The sequence below is a fragment of the Pituophis catenifer genome, unplaced genomic scaffold (genome assembly GCF_029215685.1).
Source record: "Pituophis catenifer annectens isolate HBS135680 unplaced genomic scaffold, rPitCat1.0.hap2 SCAF_10, whole genome shotgun sequence".
NCBI classification, from domain to species: domain Eukaryota; kingdom Metazoa; phylum Chordata; class Lepidosauria; order Squamata; family Colubridae; genus Pituophis; species Pituophis catenifer.
This window is the reverse complement of record NW_027256890.1, coordinates 10,152,567-10,169,722: the sequence shown is the minus strand read 5'-3', so window position 1 is coordinate 10,169,722 and position 17,156 is coordinate 10,152,567. Positions and strand designations below refer to the sequence as shown.

Here is a 17,156-nt window from a genome sequence, read left to right as displayed (position 1 = left end):
GGTCGGCAGTTCAGGCGGTTCGAATCCCTAGGACAGGTCTCCTGCATGAGCAGGGGGTTGGACTAGATGACCTCCAAGGTCCCTTCCAACTCTGTTACTGTTACTGACTCATACTTACGACAGTTGCAGTCTCCCGTGGTCGTGGGATTGCCTTTTGAGGCCTTCTGGCAAGCAAAGAGGCCACTTAACAACCGAGTCACTAATTTAAGAGCTGCTGTGCTTCACTGAACAACTGTGGCAGAAAAGTTCGGCAAAACTCACTTAACAAAGTGAGTTCCGCTTAGCAACGGAAACGTTGGGCTCAATTGGGGTCATGAAGTCGAGGCCAACTTGTATTTAGTTTACTCCCGGCCCCACCCTGTTTTCTCCGCCTCCAACAGCTACTCGAATAAAGTTCTGTGTCCCAATTTAAGGACACCAACTGGCTTCGCTTTTGGTTGCTAACCTCCGTAGCGTACGTGAGAGTAGGAAAACTGGTTAATTTGAAAGGCAGGTTGCCAAAATGGAGAGCGTGTGACTTTGGATTTCTGCTCACAAAAAGGGGGGGGGAGGAGGGAGGGGGGGCTGAACCGTCAACCTGCCTTTGGAGGGACTGTGTGGGTGGCCAGAACAAAGCTTCCTGGGCAATTGTCCAAATCTGCTTAAACCAAGGCTTCGCTTAGTCCTGGGAATATTTCTCGACAGACAATCCACCAGCTGGATTCAAACGGAGCGAGCGTTTTATTGAAAAAGGTCGGCGATTGCAAAATGCAAGGACCCCTGGACTATTTTTTTTCTTTTTTTTTCTTTTTTTGAGCGTTTGGGCTTCTGTCCTCGTGCAATGGTTCAAAATTTTAAACCTAAACCGTTGTGCTAAGCAGAAACTGGGTTTGGTTCCTGCCTTCGAAAGACCAATCTTCTTGTTGTTGCTTTGATAAACAGGAGACATGTGCACACGCAATGCTTCTGCAACTTCTTCCAGAGGTGGAAACTCTTAATGTGCACAGAGGGCTTAAAACGGCTTTCGTTTTGCATAATCTGGAAAAGGTGAAGGGCCCATTAGAAAGAAATATATTGTTTCACCAGAGGCACAGTTTGCTAGAAATAGGGTTTCCTTTAAACAAACCGATTCTACTGGTTTCACAACGTCTACCTGCGCACAGAATTTGGAGAGGAGTAGCTTAAAGCAAGGAAAGAAGACGAAAAGTTATAATAGTGTCAGTCAATTCTTAATCCAGAATGTGTTAACAGCACGGGTGGTTCCCTCGCCAGGATCGACGGATCTCCTATCCCTCAGGCCAGCAATCCATGTCATAACCTTTTTAACAGATTAACAGAGTTGGGAGGGAACCTTGTAGGTCATCCAGTCCAAACCCCAGCTCGAGCAGGAGACCTTACACCATTTCTGAACAGATGGCAGTCCCGTCTCTTCTTGAAAGCTTCCAGTGATGAAGCTCCCACAACTTCCGAAGGCAACTTCTGTTCCATTGCTTGATTGTTCTCTTCGTCAGAAAATTTCTCCCTATTTCCAGGTTGAATCTCTCCTTGATCAGTTTCCATCCATTATTCCTTGTCTGGCCTTCGGGTGCTTTGGAAAATTAGCTTGACCCCTTCCTCTCTGTGGCAGCCCCTCCAATATTGGAAGACTGCTATCCTGTCTCCCCTGGTCCTTCTCTTCACTAGACTAGCCAGGCCCAGTTCCTGCAACCGTTCTTCATCATTTTAGCCTCCAGGCCTTTGATAATCTTAGATAGATTCAGATTAACAGAGCTGAAAGAGACCTTGTAGGTCATCTAGTCCAACCCCCCACCGCCCAAGCAGGAGACCCTACACCATTTCTGATAGATGGCAATCCAATCTCTTCTTGAAAATCTCAAGAGATGAAGCTCCCACAACTTCTGTTCCATGGGTTGATTGCTTTCATTGTCAGAAAATGTCTCCCTATTTCCGGGTTGAATCTCTCCTTGTTCAGTTTCCATCCGTTATTCCTTGTCTGGCCTTCGGGTGCCTTGGAAAATAGCTCAACCCCCTCCTCTCTGTGGCAGCCCTTCAAATATTGGAAGACTGCTATCATTGTTAATTGTCCTGCCCTCAGTTGCTTTGAAGAATAGTTTGACTCCCTTGTCTTTGTGGCAGCCCCTGAGATATTGGAAGACTGCTATCATGTCTCCCCCCTGGTCCTTCTCTTCATTGGACTAGCCATGTCCAGTTCCTGCAATCATTCATAGTACGTTTTAGCCTCCAGTCCCATCATCATCCTGGTTGCTCTTCTCTGAGCTCTTTCTAGAGTCTCAACATCGTGTTTATAGTATGGTGACCAAAACTGGATGCAGGACTCTAGGTGTGGTCTTAGTAAGGCTTTATAGAATGGTATTAGTAGCTCACTTGGTCTTGATTGAAGACCAGCAATGCTAGAAGCATTTGCAAAGATGTTTGGCTGTCAATCAAGCCACCATGAGCATCCTATGCTACATGGCTGCAATAAAACCAGAAGCCAAATATATTAAGATTCATGAAAAAAAAATAAAACCAAGGGTGAAATAATGTTTTAATTATCCCTGCAATAGTCAACCCTGCAGATGATTATTAGCGGAGACGCATGACTTTAACAACATTAAATTACCTCCTTCAGGTAACCTTGATTATTTATGCATCAGTGGGACTATGCAATTAAATAGCAATGGTGACTATGATTTGCTAAAAAATGGACAATGGCCCTAGACAAATGCTGGTGCTCTTGTAAATTAATATTTTTACAAAACTAACCTATTTTTAACAAAAATCCCGACTCCTCAGTAATAGTTCTCGAAAGGAACGTGTAAAATATGCATATGCCCTTGGCAATAATAATTTCAAACAAAAAAAAAAAAATCTGCACGCTCAACGGATGAAAGATGACCTGCCTTGATCACGTTGGTCATTAAATAAGACAATGTTCAAGTCCTATTAATCTTACTCTAAGAAGCGTGGAGAAGAAAAATAGATTTCTCTCCCATTGAAAGCCGCTGTTAATTAGCATAAGGAGCACTGATCAGTTTCAAATATTACAATCTCCAAAACATGGAAACAGATGTTTGTGGTAAGAACTAGCAAACTTAACAGAATAACAGAGCTGGAAGGGAACTTGGAGGCCTTCTAGTCTAACCCCCTGCTTAGGCAGGAAACCCTACACCACTTCTGACAAAATGGTTATCCAACATATTCTTAAAAACTTCCAGTGCTGGAGCATTCCCAACTTCTGGAGGCAAGTTGTTCCACTGGTTAATTGTTCTCACTGTCAGGAAATTTCTCCTTAGTTCTAGGTTGCTTCTCTCCTTGGTAAGTTTCCATCGATTTTTTTCTTCTCCTGCCCTCAGGTGCTTTGGAGAATAATGTGACCCCTCCCCTCTTCTTTGTGGCAGCCCCTCAAATACCGGAATACAGCTATCATGTCACCCCTAGTCCTTCTTTTCACTAGATAAGACATACCCAATTCCTGCAAGCATTCTCCATATGTTTTAGCCTCCTGCTGACAAGCGCCTTTGTTGCTCTTTTCTGCACTCTTTCCAGAGTCTCAACAAGTCTTTTTTTAAGATCGTGGTGACCAAAACTGGATGCAGTATTCTAAGAGTTATGTTAACGTCCATCAAGTTATGGTGGAATTTTGTTCAACGTATAATTTAACCAGAAGAGGCTGCCATAAATACCCAAATCAGAGATGGCTACTTCAGCAGCAGCTTGTTCACTTTCAAAAAAAATCTAAAATTATGTTGGTTACACACACACACACACACACACATACACACAACTGAAAGACTGCGAAAACATTCCTTTTTTTCATCCAGGTCTTGGAATTGGGCATCCTTGTTGCTGTTAGTTGCAAAGTCGTATCCGACCCATCGTGACCCCATGGACAACGTTCCTCCAGGCCTTCCTGTCCTCTACCATCCTCTGGAGTCCTCTTGAAGCTCACGCCGACTGCTTCAATGACTCCATCCAGCCACCTCCTTCTCTGCCGTCCCCTTCTTCTTCTTTTGTCCTCCATTGTTCCCAGCATTAGGCTCTTCTCCAGTGAGTCCTTCCTTCTCATTAGGTGGCCAAAGCATTTGAGTTTCCTCTTCAGGATCTGGCCTTCTAAAGAGCAGTCAGGGTTGGTCTCCTCTAGGACTGGCCGGTTGGATCGCCTTGCAGTCCAAGGGACTCGCAGGAGTCTTCTCCAGCACCAGAGTTCAAAGGCCTCCATTCTTTGGTGCTCAGCCTTCCAACTTTCACAGCCATACATCGCAACTGGGAAAACCATAGTCTTGACTATACACACTTTTATTGGCAGGGTGATGTCTCTGCTTTTTAGTAAACTATCTAGATTTGCTATAGCTTTCCTCCCCAGGAGCAAGCGTCTTTTAATTTCTCGGCTGCAGTCCCCATCTGTGGTGATCTTGGAGCCCAGGATGGGCATCCTTATCAAATGACAATTATCTGTAGGGATATTAATAACAGACCTTATTCTGAATGGTGAATGGCAATATTATTTTATCTTCATAGGGATTGGATTAATGTAGCTCATTTCTATAACACTGCCATGTCTGTTGTCCTCTTTTAGTAGCATTTTCCTAAGATATTGCTGGTCTTTTTTCCCCCAAAATAACACATCAAAATTTTATAATAAATTCAGTTTTAAAAACTTAACAAAAAAAAAAAAAGAATTCTGATCTAGGGAGTAACCAGCATGTAACTTATCAGTTTAGAAAAGAATGAATAAATGGAAGCAGGCCAGACCAAGCATTTGAGTTTGATAACAATGGGTAACAAATTCAATTGACTCTTTTTAAAGTTTGCTACAGCCTTGATTTTTTTTTTCAACAAACGTTTACAAATTGCTAAGCGCTAGGTATTTCCTGATGCAACACTTTCAGCTCATTTATATTGGCTAGCAGCAATTTCCCAAGGTTTCAAATTATCTGCAGAAGCCAAGGTTTAACCTGGGATTTTAGAGTATGTGGAGCAGAGGTTTAATCAAACTTTTTTTTTTTATTTTCACCTGGCAAAGATGAAAAGAGTAAAATCCCTTCTAAAAAGCGAGGCCAATAGGTCAGGAAATAGACTAGAAGCATGTTACTCCATAAAGCCCCAATCTATACAAGCTAAACCAGGTGACCAGCTATGATAAAACCCTTCAGACATCTCAGCGGCTTAATGAGCTGTGGTGAAATTTACAAGGAAGGCTGTGGTTTGTACGGTTACTCAGAATGTTAAGAGGCCTGTCAGACTAGGCCAATTAGATCTTCTCTCCTCATGGGATCACGCATGAGAAAAGGAAGTTGAAAATATAGTAAGCTTCCCTAAGCAACAGCAACGAATGCATTGCAAAAAGTCCAAAACTTCTGTTCCAACCAGATTCTCCATCCAGATCTTTATGGTTCAATTTCTAAATCTTGTCCGACTCTTCGCGGCCCCATGGACCACAGCAGGTCGCCCCCCCCCATCTTCCATTGTCTCCCTTGTTGTTTTTTGTTGGTTGGGAAGTTGTGTCCAACCCATCGCGACCCCATGGACAATGTTCCTCCAGGCCTTGCTGTCCTCTACTCGGAGTCCATTTAAGCTCACACCGACTGCTTCAGTGACTCCATCCAGCTACCTCGTTCTCTGCCATCCCCTTCTTCTTTTGCCCTCCTTTGTTCCCAGCATTAGGCTCTTCTCCGGTGAGTCCTTCCTTCTCATTAGGTGGCCAAACTGTCTCCCTGAGTCTACCCAAATCCATGTTCATTGCATTGAGGACACTATCTAACCATTTCATCCTCTGCCGCTCCCTTCTCCTTTCGCCTTCCATCTTTCCCAACATCTGGGTCTTTTCCAAGGAGTCCTCCCTTCTCATTTGATAGCCAATGTATCTGAGCTTCAGTTACAGGATCTGTCCTACCAAAGGACAGTCGGGGTTGATTTCCTTTAGGATTGACAGGATTGGATCTCCTTGCAGTCCAAGGAGCTCTCAGAAAGTTTTCTCAGGCACCACAATTCGAAGGCATCCATTCTTCAGCGCTCAACCTTCCTTATGGTCCAACTCTTACGGCCCTGCAGTAGCCGTTCAAGATCTAGGAGCAGTTTTTCTTCCAGAGGTGTCCATGTAGTTATCAACTCTTGCCAACCGTCTTAATTGTCCAAAGTCTGGAGACCATCTTTAGAAGATGGGTTGCTTTTTCTGACTGCTCCTCCTGGCAGTTATGCGCAGGATTCCCTTTTCCCAAGCAAAGGACTCAACCTTTGGGGTGATTCCAGGAACACCTTCAGATCTTGCTCTTAGCTTCTATGCTTCTAAAGCAGTGACACCCTCCCCCACCCCAACCTTTTGGGGACCAGGGACTGGTCCCAACCACAATGGAACCCAGAATTTATGTTGCTAAGTGAGAAATTTGTTAAGTGAGTTTTGCCTCGTTTTACGACTTTTCTTGTCCCGTTTGTCAGTTGTTAAATCAGTAACAGGTTTGATTCTGCAACCCAACAAGACAGGCACAGACTTCAGAGGATCATTAGAACTGCAGAAAAAACCATGGCTACCAACCTGCCTTCCCATTGAGGACCTGTATACTGCACGAGTCAAAAAGAGGGCTGTGAAAATATCTACAGACCCCTCACATCCTGGACATAAACTGTTTCAACTCCTACCCTCAAAATGACGCTATAGAGCACTGCACACCGGAACAACTAGACACAAGGACAGTTTTTTCCGAAATGCCATCACTCTGCTAAACAAATAATTCCCTCAACACTGTCAAACTATTCACTAAGTCTGCATTACTATTAATCTTCTTATCGTTCCCATCACCCATCTCCTTCCACTTATGTGTATGACTGTAATTTTGTTGCTTGCATTCTCAAGATTTATATTGTTTCCTAGTATGATTTGCTTGCTTATTTGTACCCTATGACTATCATTAAGTGTTGTACCTTATGATTCTTGACGAATGTATCTTTTCTTTCTATGTACATTGAGAGCACATGCATCAAAGACAAATTCCTTGTGTGTCCAATCACACTTGGCCAATAAAGAATTCAATTCAATTCAATTCAATTCAATTCAACCCTACCCTACCCTACCCTACCCTACCGTACCCTACCTTACCTTACCTTACCTTACCTTATCTCCTAGCTTCCCTGTTGACTTTACCTGCCGGAAGGTTGCAAAAGGGGACACACACACACCCCAGAACACTGCCACCATCATAAATATGAACTAGCTGTCAAACTTACAAATGTAAATCATGTGACCATGGGGATGCTGCAAAGGTCGTTAAGTGTGAAAAAAGGCTCATCAGTCGCTTTTTTTTTCAGCGGTCACTAAATGAACTGTTTGTAAGTCGAGGACTGCTCGCAATCATTTGAGGGGGAAATCACATAGGGAAGGAAAAGACAGGCTTGCTCAAGACGGCGAGGCCATGCCAGGTGAATAGAAAAAAGGAAATAGGGACACAATGAATAAACACGTATCAAAGCAAAATGTCAGGGTTTTAACATCAACTTGAGGTTGATGTCATTCCCAGGAAATTTGGACAAGGAAGGGAGGGAGGGAAAGCATCAAAATAAGGTGATACGTGGCAGAGGGGATCCTTGGGTGGCGGAAGCGGCGAGAAGCGTTTTCCTTTCTCGCAAAAGGACAGGCGGATGGGACGTGCAGGACTTTGTGACAACATGGCCTCAAAATTCCAAATGAGGCCATCAGACCTCCCAAATGTGCCCATCGGTGCCCATTGTGGGTTCCTAATGCCCCAGGGTGAAAGAGGGGATGAGAAATCCCATTTGGTAGATTTCCTACCATCCAGGGACAGACACTAAAGATCATCATCATCATCATAATATTAAAAAAAAAACACACAACTAAGAGTATAAATCTCTCTTCTCCTTGCCTGGTTTTATTAGCATAACAAAATACAGACTTTCATCACTCTAATATCGTTCTGCTTTTCGTGCATTCTCAGTTTGGCTTTGATTTGTTATTTCACTTAATACGCATCCCAGGAGGCAACTCCGCACTCACAAAAAAGCCAGCTAATTGTTTTGGGACTCGGGGAAAGAGATCTCAAAGATTCCTCATTCAAGGATAAATCTCCCTCTTACTTGGGTGTCTTATCTTTCAATTCTGCCACCGCTGAAATATTTCCTTCTGCCTGGCATTCTCTCACACGTCCTGTAACAAGCTGTGTCCCTTCGTGTCTGAGAGATCACGTCCTAGGGGGAGCATCTGGATGCACAGAGAAGAGGATGGGGCCATCAATTGAGCAGGGCAGAAGCTAAGTACAGGCTGTCCTCGACTTATGACCGTAACGGAGACCCGAATTTCTGTTGCTAAGCGCGACAGCTGTGGTGACTTTTGCCCCGTTTTACGACCTTTCTTGCCATGGTTGTTAAGCGAATCACCGCAGAACATGGTTCTTAAAGTGAACCTGGTCTCCCCGTTGACTCGCCTTGTCAGAAGGTCGCAAAAGGGGACCGTGTGACCCCGGGATGCTGCGGCCGTCATAAATAGGAATCCGTTGCCATGCGTCACAATTTTGATTAGGTGGTGGCTTAGGTGGCTAAGACGCTGAGCTTGTCGATCGGAAAGGTCGGCAGTAAGGCGGTTCGAATCCCTAGTACAGGTCTCCAGCATGAACAGGGGGTTGGACTAGATGACCTCCAAGGTCCCTTCCAACTCTGTTACTGTTACTGACCAGAGGGATGCTGCAATGGTCATAAGTCTGAAAATACGCTTGTAAATCACTTTTTTCACGGTCAGTAAATGAATGATTGTTTATCAGGCTGGCACCAGGGAGGCCCAGATTCTCCGCCCTTGGACCAGTCTCTCTCCCTTGGCCCCATCGAGAGGGAATAATATTCTGCGTGCTGCCTTGGACCTCTGAAGAGAGGCGAAAGATAAACTGAATAAATCACAACATTTTTGTTCTAAATGTCCTTCAAGCGGTTCAGTTACAAAACCACTGCCAGGACAACAACAACAACAAAAAAAAGCTTTGAGCCTTTTGGGATACAGTTAATTAATATCTGCACTGAACTGCCCAGATAAAGCAGAGAAAGAGTGTTTTGGTTCAAGAAATCAGAGGCCAAAATTGTCCCAAAGGTCCTTTTTTTTTTGTTTTTCCCCCAAGAGGCAAGTGGACTTTCTCTGGTTTTTCTTGGAAGACGTTTCCCTTCTCATCCAAGAAGCTTCTTCAGCTCTTGGATGAGAAGCAAAGGAGCCTGTAGTACAGTGGACTAAAGCACTGTGATTAACATCTGCTGCTTGCAATTACTGCAAGTTCAAATCTCACCAGGCTCAAGGTTGATTCCGCCTTCCATCCTTTCAAAGGTAGGTGAAATGAGGACCCAGATTGTGGGGGCAATAAACTGACTTTGTATAAATATACAGAAGTATGAAGGCAATTGCTTAACGCATTGTAAGCCGCCCTGAGTCTCCGGAGAAGGGCGGCATATAAATTAAAGCAAAAATAAATAAATAAATAACCGTCTTTGAAGAGAAGCCAGAAAGTCCACCTGCCTCTTGGGAAAAAGCACCTTTGGGACAACCATGATTTGTATGACAGAGAATCTCTCTTTTTTTTTTTTTCAAAATCATTTTTTATTTTAAAACAAAAAAAAAAAGAATGATACAAACATCATTCATTCAATCAAGTACAGACAGTACATCGGTCGGTTTGCATCCCTAGTGCCCTCTCCTCTCTTCACAATATCACTACATATCCAAAACTTAATTCCTATATAAAATATATCAGTTGGTATCATCATTTAAAGTATTTCAACATTTACTTCCATATCACCATTTTTTATTACCTACCCAAGGATAAAATAAATCCCATATCAAATAATATCGTTTTTCCTTCCTGCTCTCTTATTTCAAATATCAATTTACTCATTTTGGCACAATCCAACATTTTCCTAATAATTTCTGATGACAGAGAATCTCTATAGCAGTGTTGGCGAAGCTTTTCGGCACCGAGTGCCAAAATGGGAGTGCGCGAGGGAAAACGCCGGAAATTGGAAGAGCCAGCTCCCTGGTGCGCACATGCGGGAACGCCGGTCACCTGGTCTTCTGGTTTCTGGCGCGCATGTGTGCACAAAGAACAGCTGACCGGCACACATGCCGGAAACTAGAAACTCAGCTTCCTGGCGTGCACATGCACACTATGGAGCTGCTCTTTCGGTTTCCAGAGCTCCTGCGCGCGCAAAGACCAGCTGCACCGGAAGAGCAACAGGCGATGGCTGGTGTACCCAGAGAGATGGCTCTGCGTGCCACTTCCGGCACACATGCCATAGGCTCACCATCATAGCTCTATGGACAGAGGCCAAGGTGTTTTGTTTTTTTTTTTCATTTTTGCAACCCAACCAAGTTTGGGAACGCGTGATTAAAAAGAGGCACGGAGGAACGAGGGAACAGGTTTAAAAGTTAGGGTTGGGATTTTGTTTTTTAAGAAAGTCCAGAGGGGGGAAAAAAAATACAATACAGGTAGTCCTTGACTTACAACAGTTCATTTAGTGATGGTTCAAAGTTACAATGACATTGAAAAAAGGGACTTATGACCATTTTTCACACGTGGTATCCCCGTGGTTATGTGATCAAAAAACACGGCAACTGATACATATTTATGATGGAAATGAAACATATTTATGACGGCTGCAGTGTCTCAGGTCGCACGATCCCCTTTTGCAACTGCCTTACAAGCAAAGTCAATGGGGAAGCTAGATTCACTCAACAACCATGTTAGCAACTTAACATCTGCGGTGATTCACTTAACAACTGTGGCACAGAAGGTCGTAAAGCAGGGCAAAATTCACTTAGCAAATCTTTCACTGGTCGTTAAGTCAAGGACTACTTGTACGGGAAAGACTTCGTTCTTGGACCTCGCTGGGGCTTCCCTTTAGCAATTTCCAAGCTCGACTGAGAAATAAATCCATGCGGAACAGGATGTCATAGGAACCAATCACATAAACAAATTCAAAGCACTGGTTTTTCCATTTAATTTCATCCGTTAGATAAGGATCTTCTCTATTTTACATATATGTACAACACGCCTAGAAACTGAGCAGGTGACTAGGAGGTGGCAATTTCATCGCTGGCCCTGCCAAACAGGCAAGTGGATTCCCAGTGGATAACCAATTTCGTTGTATATATGATGTATATGATGTACAATGACAATATATTACAGCCTCTTCCAAGTAATTGCAGCTAGGATTGTATTTGCACAAATTTGGAAAAGTGAAGAGATCCCTACGGATGAGAATGTGATCAGGAAAATATTAGAATGTGCAGAAATGAATAGGTTAACACTTGAAATTAAAGAGAAGGAACAATTTGATTATTATAACATATGGGAATTATTTTATCAATGGTTAGAGAATAAATATGAAAAGTGGAAAAACCAGAGGAGTGGAATAGAGAAAATATTTTAATAAAGTTAAATAAGTTAAGAAGAGGACTGTTATAGTAATTAGGTATGGTATATATTACTATTAGTATTAAGTTAAGAATAGATAAAATAATATGACTTGTTATTGTAATAAAACATTTGCACAAAATATTTGTACCCAGATGACACACTGTTTAATGGAAGATGATGTCTGAATCAAAATAAAATTTAAAAAAATTGGATTAAAAACAAAAACAAAGTGAAAATGGGAAATTCTGTAGGATGATGAATGTCCCCCAAATTCAATCAGGTTTGAATTTGAATTAAGCTCTTTGCAACCACAGGTCCTCAAATAGCTCTCTCTCGTTTGTTTTGGTTGCTCTCCTTATTAAAGTTTCTAACTACAAGGTTTCTTGTGCAAAAGGTGTTGTTGTTTTTTTAAAAAAGATCAACTTTTCAAAACAAACAAAAACAAAAAGAAAGATACAAAAGAAGCGGGTAACAATGTAACAGTAATAGCAGACTCTGAGATAATCTTCAAAAGCAAACTAAGGCATGTTGGAAAGAAGTTTAATGTTACTATTAGGTTCTTAAATGTTACACAAAAGCACAGGATTACATCAACCAACAAGAGCCAACTTGCTCTGGATAAGCTCATCCTTCAAATCCTATCCGGGATTCTTGTTTACAAGAGAGCTGCAGTCCTGTTAAATCCGACTGGCAGCCAGGTTATATATATGGCAAAAAATAGTTTCACAAAACAGATGATTTTTTTAAAAAAAGTTATCCTTAACTTCTGGATTTTCTTCTTCCCTCCCACTTCCTTAAGTTCACCATCAGGCCAAAAAATGCATTTACGACACAGCCCTATCGTATTCCAATGTGTGTGCTACTGGTAAATTAATTACAAAAAAGGTTTGAGAGAGAATGAGCGAGAGAGAGAGGATGGGTGGAGGATGGATGGATAGATAGATAGATAGATAGATAGATAGATAGATAGATAGATAGATAGATAGATATTATGGATGGATGGATGGATAGATGGATAGCTTTTGGCCCAGTGGGCACGTTAGGCCTGTTTTTCACCCTCCCCAGGCTCCAGGGCCATTCTAGGAGCCTGGATAGGGCGAAAATGGTATTCCCCACCCCCCAGGAGGCCCTCCAGAGGCTGAAAACAGCCTGTTTCCCGACTTCTGGTGGGCCCAGAAAGCCCGAAAATCAGCTGGTGCATGCCGGAGCTGAGCTAGGGCAACGCTTGCGTGCCTATTGATATGGCTCTGCGTGCCACTGTGGCACGCGTGCCATAGGTTCGCCATCACAGTTCTAGAGCAATGTTGGTGAACCTTTTTGGCACTGAGTGCCGAAACGGGAGCGCATGCATGCCGGAAACCAGAAAAGCAGCCGCCTAGTGTGCATGCATATGCCGGGAAGATGATCTTCCATTTTCTGGCACACATGCACACTGGCCAGCTGGTCTTTGCGCACGCATGCGGCCCAGAAACCAGAAGACCAGGTGGCCAGTGCACATGTGTGCACCGGAAACCGGAAGATCACCTTCCCTACGCGCGCATGCGCACTGGGTAGCTGCTCTTCCGGTTTCCGGCGTTCCCGCACTCGTGAAGATAGGTGGCCAGCACGCCATAACCCAGAAGAGCAACGGGCGACAGCTCGTGTGCCCAGAGAGATGGCTCTGCGTGCCACTTCCGGCACGTGTGCCATAGGTTCGCCATCATGGTTCTACAGCATGGTTGTCCCAACTTTGGCCACTTTTAAGATCTGTGGACTTCAACTCCCAGAATGGCTGGAGAATTCAGGGGAATTGAAGTCCCCTAGTCTTAACGTGGCCAAGTTTGGAGACCCCCAGCTCTAGAGCAATACTAACCCCATCCTCGTATTCATCATACCTGTCTGATCCTACCGTTCTTCAAGAGAGTGCCAAAACCTTTCCTAAAACACTAGAAACGGGGCATTCAATGAAGCCACTACTGAAATCTGTCTGCACTGTTGTTCATAATTATGTTCCCCCTACCCGCACCCTCAACACAGCACTGCCTGTGTTCTCCCACACTGTTTATATTGTTGTTTTAATCCTTGTAAGCCGCCCAGAGACTTTACACAAATGGGTGGCTTGGAGAGACTCAGCTTGAAGACAAATCATTACGAGCTTTCTGGACTCTCTCTCTCGCTCTCAACGCATCAGGAACAGGAACACCTTCTACCACAGGGGTTAGTATGACCTACACACACACACACACACACACACACACACACACACACACACACACACAGAGCAAACACATGGCTCATTTCTCCCTGTGAGGGCAATTATTATTTTTTATTTTTTGGCCTGAGGGGGTCAATAAGAAATCTCTCAGAATGAAATCACTAAGAAACCTGCGGCAGCCAAAAGATAACAGAAAGTTAAACACAGACAATCGCAAAATCACAAAAAACTTAGGCAACTTGTTGCTGCTTTCCTCTCCCTAACTCAAGGACACTTCTGGAAAGTTTTCTTTTTAAGCAATCCCCAAAGCCCTCAAAATCATTCCCAAGACTTCTCTATTCTTATTCCTGAATGTTATTTCAGTTCTCCTTTTCTTTTAAGAACTGTAAATCTTCCAGATCAACTTCTCTCTTTTTTTTTTTTCCCCTACGTTACATAAAAAATTCTTCGTCCATTTTTATGGCCCAAGTACTGAATTTCTGAAACTCTCTTCATCTGGGCAGTTGAAAGCTGACATTTCTCGGTACACGTTCCAATCTTGACATATTCAAAATCCTTAAGATAATCTTTCCCCTTTTCCTATGTTTGTTTGTTTTTTTTAAAAGGAGACATTTTCTTTTCAAGGACTTCTTCCCAGCTTCTTTTCAAAAGCTTGTAATTGCAAACATTGTAGATAGCAAACCACATCTATTGTTTCGGTAACTGGGCAAGCCCAATTATTTGCAAGATCCATAGATGCAAGACTGATTCAAACATGCTAATGCCTCAAATGAGATGGTTTTGAATAACCCAGGAACACACCCACATTGCTAAAGCTTTGATGCACAATCCAGCTGTCTTTTCCCCAGTAAGCAATGCTCAATAATTTCTAGGGTGCCACAAACAGCTCCTATTCTCAAATGAGAATTTCTACTTCAGTGTTTCAAGCCAACTGGGACAACCCCATCGCCCAAATATTTGCAATTTACTTCAACAGTTGCTGGGGAAACTATGAAAAGGGTTAAAGACAGCCCCCTTAATCCAAATACTCAAGAGCTGGCCTGCATACCCTTAATCTGCTTAGTGAATTAATACATTTTCTAGCCTTGCACAATACACCACATCGGGAAATTAACCAGACGATTCCAGCTTCACACAATTTGCTTTGCTAGCTAAACAGAACAAAACCCAACCCAAAACTTAGCAGGTTGTGCGAAAACCGAGCTGCAAAAATTGTTCGCGAGCCGGGATAACCACACGCTACGGAAACACAAGTTAGGATTTTCCCAGAAGATCAGCAAAAAAGTTCTAGATATTTATTCGTCGGGTCCTTGTAGAAGACGACAATGCCGTTGCTACTTGGTGCAGGCCCCATATGTTAAAATAAATATATCTTACCATCCCATCATCCCACTTCTAGGAGGATGAAGAGGTCCTTCTCGCACCCCAAAAGGAGTCACCCCCAAAAGTGATCCCATTAAAAATGCTCCCAAAGGAAGTCCTCCAAACTCCAAGTGCCTGCAGAATCCACTGGATTCCAGGCAATCTTCTCATCTTGATGTGTCCCCGTTATCCTGAAGTCTCTACGGAAAAGACCCTTCCTCAGCAAGATCTAGATCCTAATCTAGATCCTACCAGTGAGACCCTTGTCTTATCCAAGCGGGGGGGGGGGGATAAATGGGGGGGAGGATCAATGGGGATGGAAGCTGGGAGAAGAAGCAAGGACCAAGGAAGCTGGGGGACTTTGGACGAATGGGCAATGTAGTCCTACCTCTCTAGAGGGTGATAGGAGCAAGGGTCCATCTTGAAGGGCAGGAGGGTGGCTTATGAGCAATGTAATACAAAGTGGGGGGGGGGGGAGGAGATGGAGACAACAGCTGTGCCCCCCCAAAAAACCCAAAAGCCCCTCAGGGGAGCGCTGGGAGGCACTGGAAACAGGGACCAAGGAAGCTGGAGGACCTTGGACGCATGGGCAATGTAGTCCTACCTCTCTATAGAGAGGGCGATAGGAGCAAGGATCCATCCAAAGGACAGGGGGTGGCTTATGGACAATGTAATACAAGGTGGGGTGGGGGGAGGAAAAAGCATCTGCGGTCCCCAATATCTGGAAGGCCCCCCCCAAGTTGTGGGGATTGTGGGAGGCACTGGAAGCAAGGACCAACAAAACTGGAGGACCTTGGGCGCATGGGCAATGTAGTCCTAACTTTCAAGAGGCTGATAGAAGCAAGGATCCATCTGAACGGCAGGGAGTGGCTTATGGGCAATGTAATCCGAAGTTGGCTGGGGGGGGAGGAGAGAGAGCATCTGGGGTCCCCAACACCCAAAAGCCCCCCCCCCAGGGGAGCGCTGAGAGGCCCTGGAAACAAGGACCAAGGAAGCTGGAAGACCTTGGGCGCGTGGGCAATGTAGTCCTAACTCTCTACAGGGTAATAAGAAAGAGCAAGGATTCATCTGAAAAGCAGGGGGTGGCTTATGGGCAATGTAATACAAAGTGGGGTGGGAGGAGAGCGCACCTGGGGTCCCCAACACCCAAAAGCCCCTCAGGGGAGCGGCTGCAGATTATGAGACAGATCCAAAGTGGTGGTTGGGGGGGGGGGGTCCTTCATGGAAAGGCCAGCTGGCCTCCCTTGAGACCTGAGGATGATGGGCAATGTAGTACACAGTGGGCTGTGGAGGGCAGGAGAAAGTGTCTGGGGTCCCCAACACCCAAAAGCCCCTCAGGGCAGCGGCTGGGGACAGATCCAAAGGGGATGTGGGAGGGGGTGTTCCTTCATGGCCTCCCTTGAGAGCTGAGGATGATGGGCAATGTAGTACAAAGTGGTCTGAGGGAGAGGAGAGAGCATCTGGGGTCCCCAACACCCAAAAAGCCCCTCAGGGCAGCGGCTGGGGACAGATCCAAAGGGGGTAGGGGGGGGTGTTCCTTCATGGCCTCCCTTGAGACCTGAGGATGATGGGCAATGTAGTACAACGTGGTCTGAGGGAGAGGAGAGAGCATCTGGGGTCCCCAACACCCAAAACGCCCTTCAGGGGAGCGCTGGGGACAGATCCAAAGGGGTGACACGGGGGGGGGTCCTTCAGGGAAAGGCCAACTGGGCGAGCCGAAGATGATGGGCAATGTAGTACACAGTGGGCTGTGGAGGGCAGGAGAGCGCGTCTGAGGTCCCCAACACCCAAAAGCCCCTCAGGGCAGCGACTGGGGACAGATCCAAAGGGAGTGGGGGGGGGGGGCTGTTCCTTCATGGCCTCCCTTGAGAGCTGAGGATGATGGGCGATGTAGTTCCCGGCTTTCCCAATGCCCCCCACCCACCTTCTTCCCCCGCCCCCCCCCCACCGACCGTACCTGGCCGCAGCGGCTCGGTGATGCTGAGCACGAGGAGGAAGAGGAGGAGGAAGGTGCCGCTGTCCGCCTTGGGCACCATTTATCCTCCGTTCATCCTTCTCCCCCAGCGCAGCCACATCAAACCCCGCGGGACGGGGCGGGGGGGGGGGGAGAGAGAAGACAAAGGGGGAGGGCCGCCGATAACAACGACGACGTCGACGATGCCGCCTCGGGGAGCCCGCGAGGCCTCCGCCGCCTCCTCCCCTTCTCCTCAGCCGCCTCC

At 45.2% G+C, this 17,156-nt stretch overlaps 1 protein-coding gene across 3 annotated transcripts in view; it reads right to left on the bottom strand.

Annotated features, from left to right (window-relative positions):
- DGCR2 (DiGeorge syndrome critical region gene 2) overlaps positions 1–17,156 on the bottom strand; it is a 57,180-nt gene extending 40,024 nt beyond the window's left edge. For 2 of the 3 annotated variants that reach the window (XM_070950299.1, XM_070950298.1), the window contains exon 1: positions 16,895–17,156. In XM_070950299.1, coding sequence (XP_070806400.1) covers positions 16,895–16,973 — 79 coding nt within the window. In that variant the 5' untranslated portion in view covers positions 16,974–17,156. The remainder of the gene's footprint in view (positions 1–16,894) is intronic. The other variant, XM_070950297.1, reaches the window with a different exon arrangement.